The 12,368-nt window shown below is 51.5% G+C and overlaps 1 protein-coding gene across 4 annotated transcripts in view; it reads left to right on the top strand.

The window, feature by feature from the left end:
* PPL (periplakin) overlaps positions 1 to 12,368 on the top strand; it is a 75,541-nt gene that overhangs the window by 40,656 nt on the left and 22,517 nt on the right. For 3 of the 4 annotated variants that reach the window (XM_078344546.1, XM_078344547.1, XM_002755874.7), the window contains one exon: positions 5,997 to 6,096. In XM_078344546.1, coding sequence (XP_078200672.1) covers positions 6,088 to 6,096 — 9 coding nt within the window. In that variant the 5' untranslated portion in view covers positions 5,997 to 6,087. Of the gene's footprint in view, positions 1 to 5,996; positions 6,097 to 7,162; positions 7,452 to 12,368 lie in introns of all 4 variants that reach the window. The other variant, XM_035266849.3, reaches the window with a different exon arrangement.

Raw genomic sequence — 12,368 nt, 5'->3', positions numbered from 1 at the left:
AGTGGGGATAATAATACAATTACCTGCCGTCCTAACACCAGCCTTGCAGTGTTGTCGTAAAGACTGGGTCAGAAACCGTGAGGAGCCTGGCACCTAGAGAGTGAGTACTAGCTGATGTTATGATGGTGGAGATCATTGCTGGTGTGATTTTCCTAGCATCCCAATGTGTAACTATTAGCCCAGCCAGTCACAGGCCTCTGGAGTGAGATTGCCTGAGGGGAGAATCATTGTTCACAAGCTGTGTAACCCTGGGCCAGTGCCTTGATGTCTCTGAGTGTTGGTTTCTTCCTCTGTAAAGGGGCACACAAACCTCCCTGGGGACTTAGGACGAGGACTATATATATATATATATATTTTGGAGACAGGGTCGTGCTCTGTCACACAGGCTGGAGTGCAGTGGTGTGATCTCGGCTCACTACAACCTCTGCCTCCCGGGTTCAAGCAATTCTCCTGCGTCAGCCTCCCAAGCAGCTGAAACTACAGGTGCCTGCCATGATGCCTAGCTAATTTTTTGTATTTTAAGTAGAGGTGGTGTTTTACCATATTGGCCAGGCTGGTCTCAAACTCCTAACGTTGTGATCCACACGCCTCAGCCTCCCAAAGTGCTGGAATTACAGACGTGAACCACCGCGCCCAGCCACAAGGATGATTGATACTGAGCTGCTGCCTGTGAATGTGTCTGAGGCCTGGCAAAGCCCGAAGCAAGTGGCAAGTGCCCAGGACACCTTAGTGGTTGTTACCAGTGGACGGATGGAGAAGCTGAGGCTGCTCAGGGCAGGGCACTTGCCTGAGGCTCTCTAAGCAGCAAGCGGCCCAGTGCTGGGACTTGGGCCTGGCCTGTCTGCCCAGAGCTGCTTGTTGCTGCTCACGGCTTTGTCCCACCAGGAGTCCAAGGTCCCTGAGGCAGTGGTCATGGCCCCATAATTCCCATGTCCCCGGGGCGGGGGTGGGGGGCTTTGGCTGAAATAATAGGCCCCACCAGGATAGAGTCTAGAAGGTGGCTTTTCTTGAATCTGCCACAGTCTGTGAAAGGGCTGGTATGGGACCTGGCCCTGAACCACAGTGCAGACCCCAACCATGCACTGCAGAGTCAGGGGTTCAATATCTGGGGGGAGACTCACCACCTCTTGGTGCAGCTGGCCCAGCATACGGTCAGTGAATGCGGTGGGGGTGTGGTGGCCCAGAAACTCCCGTTCTCCATGTGGCCTCCCAACCAGGAAGTGAGGGGTTAAGGAATGAGGGAGGAGTGGGAGGTGGACCTCTGACCTGGCCATTCTGGAAGCCCAGCTTATCCCTTCTTACCCAGATCCTCCATCCAAAGGTCCCCTGCTGAGCCTTCCTGGCCACCCCACCAAGCACCAGCTTTCTCCACTGCAGGACTTATCTGTGTCTTTGCTGGCTCATGAGCATATCAAGGGTGGGATTTTCCTAACTGCCTTGACCAAGGAAGAGTAAGACTTCTAAGAGTTGGGTTCCTGGACCCCACTTTGGGGAAGGCTGCCCCCAGCTGACCTTGCAGAAGATGTGCTCTGGATCCTGTTTCCCCAAGTTCCCACAGCTCCGGTATAGCCACGTCTGCCGCAAAGCTGGCCCTTAGGCTAGGTTTGGGACATAGAGGGGTGGATTCCCAGCATGTTTGCTGCTGCCATTTCCACCCCCAACATCAACAGCCCCTGCAGTGCTGGTCCATGACTCCAGTGGGTGTCCAGGTCCCCTGGGAACCTATAAAAACAGCAATAATAGGCTGAGCGTGGTGGCTCACACCTGTAATCCCAGTGGTTTGGGAGGCCAAGGCGGGCAGATCACGAGGTCAGGAGATTGAGACCATCCTGGCCAACATGGTGAAACCTTGTCTCTACTAAATAAAAAAATACAAAATTGTCCGGGCATGGTGGTGCACACCTGTAATCCCAGCTACTCAGGAGGCTGAGGCAGGAGAATCACTTGAACCTGGGAGGTGGAGATTGCCATGAGCTGAGATCTTGCCACTGCACTCGAGTTTGGTGACAGAGCAACACTCCATCTCAAAAATAATAATATAGGCCAGGCACCGTGGCTCACGCCTATAATCCCAGGACTTTGGGAGGCTGAGGTGGGTGGATCCCCTGAGGTCAGGAGTTCCAGACCAGCCTGGCCAACATAGTGAAACCCTGTCTCTACCAAAAATACAAAGATGAGCTGGGTGTGGTGGCGGATGCCTGTAATCCCAGCTACTCGGGAGGCTGAAGCAAGAGAATCGCTTGAACCCGGGAGGCAGAGGTTGCAGTGAGCTGAGACGCACCATTGCACTCCAGCCTGGGCAACAGGAGCGAAACCCCATCTCAAAAAAATATATATATAGCAATAATAGTACAGCTTCCTGGGCCCAGCTCTGAAGACCTGTTTCAGCAGGTCTGGGTTAGTGGCCTAGAATCTGAATTTTTCATGCTAGGCCCCAGAACCGTGAACATTAGAGCATCACTCTAACAGACTGGTGGTCCCCTCTGCCTTGACCGTCAAGAATGCCACCCTAGCCCACCCCCCGGGACGTGCCAGGACCTGCCTCTCTAAGGCCTCTCCTTACTGAAGCCTTCTGCACAGGAACCCCTCCTTCTCCTTCAGCACCCAGCAGACACCACCTCCTCCAGGAGGCCTTCAGTGACTACCCCTGTCCCCGCCCAGCCAGTCCGGAGGCTTCCCTAGGCATCCCCAGCCCCCAGGCCTGCTTCAGCCTTGTGACTGTTTCTATAAATACTTATTTCCTCCTGGCCTGTGGGGTGGATCAGGGAGGGAGAGGCTTGTCTGGGTCGGATGCTGGGCCCACACACAGCAGGTGCTTAATGAGTGTGAGTAGAAGGAAATGTCTGGGTGCTTAGCTGTCAGGTCCTACTATGGAGCTTCATTGGAGATGGTGGGGGGACTATCAGTAGTCGCGATCGTCACTACTGGCTGGGTGACATTGGCCAAGTTGCTTTCCCTCTCTGGTCTCTCTTTCTTTGTTTAAAGAAAACAACAAAAGAGGCTGGGCGTGGTGGCGGGCGCCTTTAATCCCAGCTACTTGGGAGACTGAGGCAGCAGAATTGATTGAACCTAGGAGGCAGAGGTTGCAGTGAACCAAGATCACACCACTGCACTCCAGCCTGGGTGACAGAGACTCCATCTCAAAACAACCGAGGCAGAGCTGGGTGATCACTAATGCTCCCTGGCATCTAGAATCACAAACCTTTGTTGAGACTTCCCCTGTGCCTGGCTCTGTGCACAGCCCTTTGCCTGCGTAACCTCACTTCCATTGGTAACCACTGCTGCCCCAGCCCCGGGAAATGTTCTGTTACTCTAGTCTATCGGATTGGCAGGCAGAGGCACAGAGAGGCAAGGGAGCTTGGCCAGGTCACACAGCCACTAAGTGGTTGATGGAAGCCAAAATCTGAACCCACAGCTGATCCCAGGGCCAAGGTCTTAACTAACTCGCATTGAAGTGTTTCCCAGAGTGGTCTGTGTGTGGTTCTGAGGGATGGGGACAGTAGACAGATGTGACAGGAGGGGACACAGAGGCAGTGAGGGAGAGGGTCAGGCTACTCAGGCTACTTTCAAGTCTCTTTATCTTTTTCTTTTCTTTTCTTTTTTTTTGTGAGACAGAGTCTCTCTCTGTCACCCAGGCTGGAGTGTAGTGGTGTGATCTCAGCTCACTGCAACCTCTGCCTCCTGGGTTCAACCGATTCTCCTGCCTCAGCCTCCCAGTAACTGGGATTATAGGCACCCGCCACCACGCCCAGCTAATTTTTGTATTTTTTATAGAGATTGGGTTTTGCCGTGTTGGCCAGGCTGGTCTCAAACTCCTGATCTCAGGTGATCCACCTGCCTTGGCCTCCCAAAGTGCTGGGATTACAGGCATGAGCCACCGTACTAGGCATCAGTTCTCTTTCAACCTCTCTGAGACGATCAGGAAAAAGGCTGGGCCTGACATCACCACGGCTGTCAGTAGCAGCAGACAGCCCAGCATTACCACAGAACCCAATGCCATTGCATTCCCGTGAAATCGTTTTTAGCAGCTAATTCACTCATGGTGAGGGATTTTGGTTTTCTGTTTTAAAATGGGGAGAGCCAGTTACCTTTGTAAACACATTTATTTAACTCTAAAATAAAATGAGTGGTTGAAAGAAAAATATCAGGTGATTAAAAATCAGACTGCTCACACAAAAGCTTGTTCCCGCAAGTTCACAGCAGTGTGATTCTCATGAGGGCCCAAAGGTGGAAACGGCTCAGATGGTTGTCAGGTGTTGAATGAATAAGCAAAATGTGAGGTAGCCACGTGACGGAATATTATTCAGCCATAAAAAGAATGAAGTTCTAACCAATGCTGCAATATGCATGAAGCTTGAAAACATCAGGCTGAGAGAAGGCAGATGCAGAAGGCCACGCATTGTGTGATTCTATTTATGTGAAATGTCCGGAATAGGCACATCCATAGAGAGAAATTTCTGGTTGCCTGGGACTAGAGGGGGTGGGGAATAGTGAGTGACTGCCTGTGGGTGTGGAGCTTTGGGGTGATAAAAATGTCTGGAATTAGATAGTGGTGATGGTTGCACAACTCTGAATGTATAGTACTAAATAAACGCCACTGACTGTGTACTTTAAACACGTGACTTTACAGCATGTGAATTCTCTCTCAATTTTTCAAATACGGTATGTTTTGCCAACATGGCAAAACAGAAGCAGGCTTGGTGTAGTGTTTCACACCTATAATCCCAGCACTTTGGGAGACCAAGTCAGGCAGATCACAAGGTCAGTTCAAGACCAGCCTGGCCAATATGTTGAAACCCTGTCTCAACTAAAAATACAAAAAAAACTAGCCAGGTGTGATGGGCACATGCCTGTAGTCCCAGCCACTCGGGAGGCTGAGGCAGGAGAATTGCCTGAACCCAGGAAGCAGAGGTTACAGTGAGCCCAGATTGTACCACTGCACTCCAGCCTGGGCAATAGAGGGAGACTCTGTCTCAAAAAAAAAGCAGTAGAAGCCAGGTGTGATAGTGGTGCCAGTGGTCCCAGCTACTCAGTTGGTGGAGGCAGGAGCATTGCCTGAGCTCAGCAGTTCGAGGCTACAGTGAACTATGATCATGCCACTGCACTCCAGCCTGAGTAACAGAGCAAGACCCTATCTTTCAAAAAAAATGAGGTGGCTCACGTCTGTAATCCCAGTACTTTGGGAGTCCCGAGGTGGACGAATTGCTTGAGCTCAAATGTTCAAGACCACCCTGGGTGACATAGTGAAACCCACTCTCTACTAAAAGTAACATAAAAATTACCTGGGAGTTGTGGCATATGCCTGTGGTCCCAGCTACTTGAGAGGCTGAGCTGGGTGGATTGCTTGAGACTGGGAGATAGAGGCTGCAGTGAGCCATGACTGTGCTGCTATACTCCAGCCTGGGCAACAGTGTGAAACTCTATCTCAAAAAAAAAAAAAATGAATTAATTAATAAAAATAGAAACAGTAGAGAGAATGATCAAAGCAGAGGCTGGCCAGATGTAGTAGCTCACGCCTGTAACCCCAGCACTTTAGGAGGCCGAGGTAGACAGATCGCTTGAGGTCAGGAGTTTGAGACCAGCCTGGCCAACATGGTGAAACCCCATCTCCACTAAAAATACAAAACTTAGCCAGGCTTGGTGGTGTGCACCTGTAATCCCAGCTACTGGGGAGGCTGAGGCATGAGAATCATTGGGAGGTGGAGGTTGCAGTGAGCTGAGATCGCACCATTGCACTTTAGCCTGGGTGACAGAGCAAGACTACATCTCAAAAAAAAAAAAAAAAAAATTGGAGGCTGACTCCCTGCCAGGTGCTGCCTTGTCTCTATGGCTTTAGTGACGTCGCCCTACAGGAACAACCCAACTCTCTCAAAGGAGTTTGGTTGTGGGCAGCTCCTGCTCAGAGCGTGGGGCCGGGGCCAGCCAGACGATGGGGTGCTGGTGGGGGCACAGCCCACAAGGCACCCCGCCCATCTCCCCATGGCTTCTGCCCGCAGCATCTCTAACAAGGAGCTCTCGGAGCTGATCGAGCAGCTGCAGAAGAATGCCGACCAGGTGGAGAAGAACATTGTGGACACGGAGGCCAAGATGCAGAGTGTGAGTGCCCCCAGTCCCACCTCGGTGCCCCTGTGCTGCCAGCCCCGTTCAGGACCAGGGTCTGTTCAGAATCAGTGATTGTCATTCAGGGATGATTCTGGCCCCCAGGGAACATGCAGAGACATTTTGGTTGTCACAACTTGGAAGGAAGGTGCTCCAGGCGTCCATTTGGTGGGAAGTGGGGACTGGGGATGCTGCAGAACACCCTACCGTTCACTGCAGGGCAGGGGTGCCGAGGTCAGGAAGCCCTGCTCTGCCAGAGGAACCTTGCCATTATTGTTAATAGCAGTACCCGCTGGGTACTGAGTTCCTGCCGCCCCCTAGGCCCTGTGCGAAGCGTCTCCTGCCTGAAGGAGTGCCATGGTGTCAGGCTCTAAGAAGGAAGCCCAGCCTTGTCCTTGCTGGGGGACCTTGGGCAAGTGAGCCATCCCACCTCCCCGTGAACAGGATTCTCCCTCAGCGGGCAGGAGTGTGCATTCCCATCCGGTGGGGTGGTTGTAAAGACTGAATGAGATTATGCAGATACAGTACAGGGCTGTTATTGTCAATATCATTCTCACTGCGCGTCCTGCTGCTGCCAGCCCTCAGGGTGCAGGTCTTCCTCCGCCTTTTTTGGAGAAGAGAGAGAAAATAGCTGGACAAATCACTTTCCCCTCTCTGAGCCTCAGTTGCCCCTCTGCAAAATGGGCCTAAGAACTGCCCCATGGACTCAACGTCATGAAGCCTCCGTACAGCGGGACACATGAGCCGCTGGAATGATCGCCTTCTCGAACCTTCCACCGTCTCAGCCTGGTGCAACTGGGTTGATGCCCATTTTGTAGCCTGGAGCAATTGAGGTTCAGAAGGGGCTGGGTGCCAAGACAGTGACAGAGACGGTGCCAGCATCAGCCTGGAGGTGGAATTACCAGACTGAGCGAATAAAATACAACGTGCCCAGTTACATTTGTATTTCAGAACACAAATCATTTTTTAGTAACATGAATCATCAGGGATAGGCTTTTGCTAAAACATGATTATTTATCTGAAAATCAAATGTCACTGTATTTCTTCTGGTGTCCCTACTCAGGAGGCGGCTAAGAGGTGGGACCAGGCTAGGCACAACGGCTCATGCCTGTAATCCCAACACTTCGGGAGGCCAGAGGTTGGCGGATCACCTGAGATCAGGAGTTCAAGACCAGCCTGGCCAACACGGTGAAACCTCGTCTCTACTAAAACTGAAAAAATTAGCTGGACATGGTGGTGCACACCTGTTATCCCAGCTACTTGGGAGGCTGAGGCAGGAGAATCGCGTGAACCTGGGCGAGGAGGTTGCAATGAGCCGAGATCACGCCACTGCACTCTAGCCTGATGACAGAGTAAGACTCTGTCTAAAAACAAACAAACAAAAAAAAACGGTGGGAGCAGAGGAGTTGGGAGGCTGAGGGTGGTGAGGTCAGCAGGGAGGTCATGGTCTTCCCAGCCACACTGCTGTCCCCAGGCCCAGCCACAGGTGTCCAAAACCCCTGGCTGCCCCTGATGGCCCAGTTGCCCACCCTCTGAGGGCCTGTCCAGAGCAGCTGAGAGACTGGAGCAGGTGGGTGGGCTGGAGTGGGCATAGTCTGCAGGGGTGCAGCGGGTAGGCATGTGGAGACTCTGTTCTCCGACGCCAGCTGTCCCCTGCAGGGGCCCCAGGAGTGGGCCTCACCCCAGCCTCCTGCCTGGGGTCCTACCCTCCACATCCTCCTGGGCCTCCACATCCTACCTCCCTGACTTCTGCCCATCTAGCCCGCACCTGTTCCCTACCATAAGCTCCCCTTGTCGTTTTCAGTTACATCCCCTGCCATCTGGGACTGTCTGTGGAGGTGGATTTTTTCTTCCTTAAAACAAACATCTTTTGGGGGTGCATCTTTTCCTCATAACAGAAGTAATGTGTGTTCATCACACACATTTCAGGACGGATAAACAAGCATAATAGAGTACATTAAGATCATAAGCCAGGCGCAGTGGCTTGTGCCTGTAAGCCCAGCACTCTGGGAGGCCTAGGCAGGCGGGTGGCTTGAGCCCAGGAGTTTGAGACCAGTTTGAGCAACATAGTGAACCCCTATCTCTACAAAAAATATGAAAAATTATCCAGGCATGGTGGTGTGTGGGCCTATCACCCCGGGCTCCTCGGGAGACTGAGGTGGGAGGCTCGCTTAAGCCAGGGAGGTTAAGGCTGCGGTGAGCCAGTATCACACTACTGCACCCAGCCTGGGCAACAGAGAGGGACATGGCCTCAGTCAATCAACCAACCAATCAAATCAATCATGTAGAATTCCACCACCAGAGGTATCCATTGACTATTAACATATTGGTGTATATCTGTTTGACCTTTGTGTGTGTGTATAAGAGAGAGAGGGAGAAAGAAAGAAGAGGGTTTAACCTTCTCATTTTATTTTGCTGGAGTAATGACTCTGAATAACAAGCATGTATTTGGGAGATAATTTTGAACCATTTTTATTTTATTTTTGTAGAGGCGGGGTCTTGCTATGTTGTCCAGGCTGGTCTTGACTCCTGGCCTCAAGCCATCCTCCTGCCTCGGTCTCCCAAAGTTCTGGGATTATAGTTATGAGCCATGTGTGCTTGGCCTGAACTATTTTTGCCTGCCTGCCTTCTTTCTTTCTTTTTTCCCTTCCTTTCTTCCTTTCTTTCTCTCTTTCTTCTTCTTTTTTTTTTTTATTTTTGAGACAGTCTCACTCTGTTGCCCAGGAGTGCAGTGGTGCCATCTCAGCTCACTGCAGCCTCCGCCTCCTGGGTTCAAACCATTCTTCTGCCTCAGCCTCCCGAATAGCTGGGATTACAGGCGTGTGCCACCATGCCCAGCCAGTTTTTATGTTTTTAATAGGGACGAAGTTTCACCTTGTTGGCCAGGCTGATCTTGAATTCCTGACCTCAGGTAACCCACCTGCCTCAGCCTCCCAAAGTGCTGGGATTATAGGTGTGAGCTGAACTATTTTTTTTTTTTAAATGGAGTCATGTTCTGTTGCCCAGGCTAGAGTGCAGTGGCATGATCATAGCTCACTGAAGCCTCAACTTCCTGGGCTCAAGCTATCCTCCCACCTCAACCTCCCAAGTAGCTGGGACTACAGGCGCATGCTACTATGCTTGGCTAATTTTTACACTTTTTTTAGAGATAGGATCTCACTAAGTTTCCCAGGCTGGTCTCAAACTCCTGAGCTTAAGCAATCCCCTGGCCTGGGCCTCCCAGTGTGCTGGATTATAGGGGTGAGCCACTGTGCCTGGCCCCTATGACTTTAAAACCTCTTTTATCAAGGTATAATTTATAGAAACTGTATAGAAGTGTCTGCATCTGAAGACGTCACCTGGGTGGATTTTTGTGTCAGTAGATACCCATGTTACCACTGTCTGGGGCAAGATGGATAACACTGTCTAGAAAGCTCCCTGGCCATCTCCCCAGTTAATATCCCTCAGGTCAACCGCATGCCAGTCTCCCATCATCAATCGGTTCTGCCTGACTTTGAACTTTTGCACACTAGCCTCTCTCAGCTAGATGTCCTCTGCCTCTCAGCCAGCGTTGTGAGAGCTGCATTCCCACCTGGCAACTTCATGAATTAGGCAATGATTAATAGACTTCCTCCTTTTGCAAAATTAATCTTTGATCTGCAGCTCAGGGAAGCTGGTGATAATGGAGCGGATAAAATTTCGCTCCAAGCCAAGAAGTGTGATGTTTTATGTAATTAACTGGCCAGCGTACCCCAGGTTGCGGGATGCCTGGTTCCATTGGCTTTTTGGATACGTAGGTTTGTTTGAGACAGGGTCTCGTTCTGCTGCCCAGGTTGGAGTGCAGTAGTGCAATCTCAGCTCACTGCAGCCTTGAACCCTGGAGTCACATGATTCTCCTGCCCCAGCCTCCTGAGTAGCTAGGACTATAGGTGCACACCATCACACCCAGCTACTTAAAAAAAAACATTTTCTAAGAAGCGGAGTCTCCCTGTATCGCCCAGGCTTGTCTTGCATTCCAGGGCTCAAGCAATCCTCCTGCCTCAGTCTTTCAAAGCGTTGAGATGACAGGCATGGACCAGTGTGCCTGACCTCCACCAGCTTCTGGAGACATCAGCCTCACCTCCAACCCACTGGGGAGCCAGGCCTGTTCACCCCTCAGCCCTCCCAGACTTAGCCAGGCAAAGACACTCTCGACACACTCTTCCTTCAGCAGGAAGCCAAGTTTACTGCATACCGGCACCATGTCGTCTCTGCGTATTTCTTATTTTTCTTCTTTTTTCCTTTTTCTGTCTTTTCTTTTTTTTTGAGATGGAGTCTAGCTCTGTCATCAGGCTGGAGTGCAGTGGCACAATCTTGGCTCACCAGAACTTCCGCCTCCCAGGGTCAAGTGATTCTCCTACCTTTCAGCCTCCTGAGCAGCTGGGATTACAGGCACCACCACACCCACCTAATTTTTTTGTATTTTTAGTAGAGATTCGGTTTCAGCATGTTGCCCAGGATGGTCTCAATCTTGTGACCCCATGATCTGCCCACCTCAGTCTCTCAAAGTGTTGGGACTACAGGAGTGAGCCACCGCACTTGGCCGCTTTTTCTTTTTTAAGACAACTTTATGGATACATATCTTACTTATAAAATGCTCCCATTTCAAGTGTACAAGTCAATGATTTTGAGTAACTTTAGCAAGGGGCGCAGCCACGCCCATGAATCAGTTTCAGCACGTTTTCGTCCTGCACAAGACCTCTTGTGCCTATTTACTGTTAATGCCTCTTCCCAGCCCTGCCCTGGGCAACAATTAAGAGAGAGAGACTTTCTGTCTCTCTGGACTTGCCTATTTGGGACACTTGACGTAAATGGATCCCACATCATGTGGGCTCTGTCTGGCTTCTTTCCCTTTGAGTAACCGCTTCAGGCTCGTTCACATGGAGCACCGTCCGTAGTTCCTGCTCCGTTGCTAAGTGGTATTTCTCACTTCACAAAGCGGGTATTTTCCTTATGCCCATTGTAGAGATGGGGATGCTGAGACCCAGCCAGGGTATGGGATTGGCAGCCGCCTCTGGGTGCCCCAGCGCCAGCCAACCTGTTCTCAGTCCCTTCACTGACATGTGACTGCCTCCCCTGTGGGACTGGGGGTCACTCAGAGGCTCATCCCTAGGACCTAGCATGGTGCAGACTCACAGCTGGGCCTCTCAAATATTGACACAGTGAATTAACCTGCTGTGTTCAGAAACCTGCTGTCCTGGCTGCCGTTCATCACTCTTCCCTAAATGAACAGAAGCCCTGCACTCATCAGCAACCATCGATGGCCCCTCCCAGATATTCCCCCCTGCCCCTGCTTTGTTCCCTCTCGCTGGTGCCACCTTGCTCTCACCTAGCTGCTGCCACAGACCACTGCCTGCTCTCCCAGCCCACAGCCTCACTACTGACATCCTCTCCCTACAGAGCCCCTGGAGGCATCCCCTTTAAGCACAAGTGAAGTATGCAGGACCCCTCCTTGCAGCCATTCTGTGCTCTGGCCCCCAGCCTGCCCTGTTTCCTCTCTGTCCTTGTCTTCCAGCCACAGTGGCTTTTCACTATGGCTTAGTTGTAGCTTGCTCTCTCCTGCCTCAGGACCTTTGCACAGGCCGTTTTGTGCCTGGAACACCCGTCCCTTTCATCCTTTGTTCTTAGCTTGTGTCTCTACCGCAGAGAGCCTTCCCTGACCACCAGAGCTGAAGCAGGCCCCCTCGTTCCGCCTCTGGTGCGTTTCTTTTATAAACACTGACTTGGAGGGACTTGCAGTCACCTCTGTGAGGCTCATCCTTTGACTGGCCTTCCTGGTGGTCTCGCAGACTGGGCTGTGAGTGCAGCAGGGATGCCATGTCTCTTGTGTTCACAGCTATGTCCCAACACCTGGCATACAGTAGGCACTTGATCTCTGTTTGCTGGGTGCTTAAGGACAGGCTGGAAGGGGCATAAGGAAAATACCTACTTTGCAAAGAGAAATACCACTTAGCAACAAAGAGATGGAACTATCGACTGTGCTATCTAGACAAGCCTGGAAGGTGTTACTCAAAGGCAAAGAAGGAGGCTGGGCACGGTGGCTCACGCCTATAATCCTAGCACTTTCAGAGGCCAAGATGGGTAGATCACGAGGTCAGGAGTTCAAGACCAGCCTGGCCAAGATGTCGAAACCCGGTCTCTACTAAAAATACAAAAACTAGCCCAGCATGGTGGCAGGCCCTGTAATCCCAGCTGCTTGGGAGGCTGAGGCAGGAGAATGATTTGAACCCAGGGGGCAGAGGTTGCAGTGA

Source organism: Callithrix jacchus, chromosome 12, assembly GCF_049354715.1.
Source record: "Callithrix jacchus isolate 240 chromosome 12, calJac240_pri, whole genome shotgun sequence".
Lineage (NCBI taxonomy): Eukaryota > Metazoa > Chordata > Mammalia > Primates > Cebidae > Callithrix > Callithrix jacchus.
The sequence above is the reverse complement of the archived record's forward strand: the minus strand, read 5'-3'. Positions and strand labels throughout refer to the sequence as shown.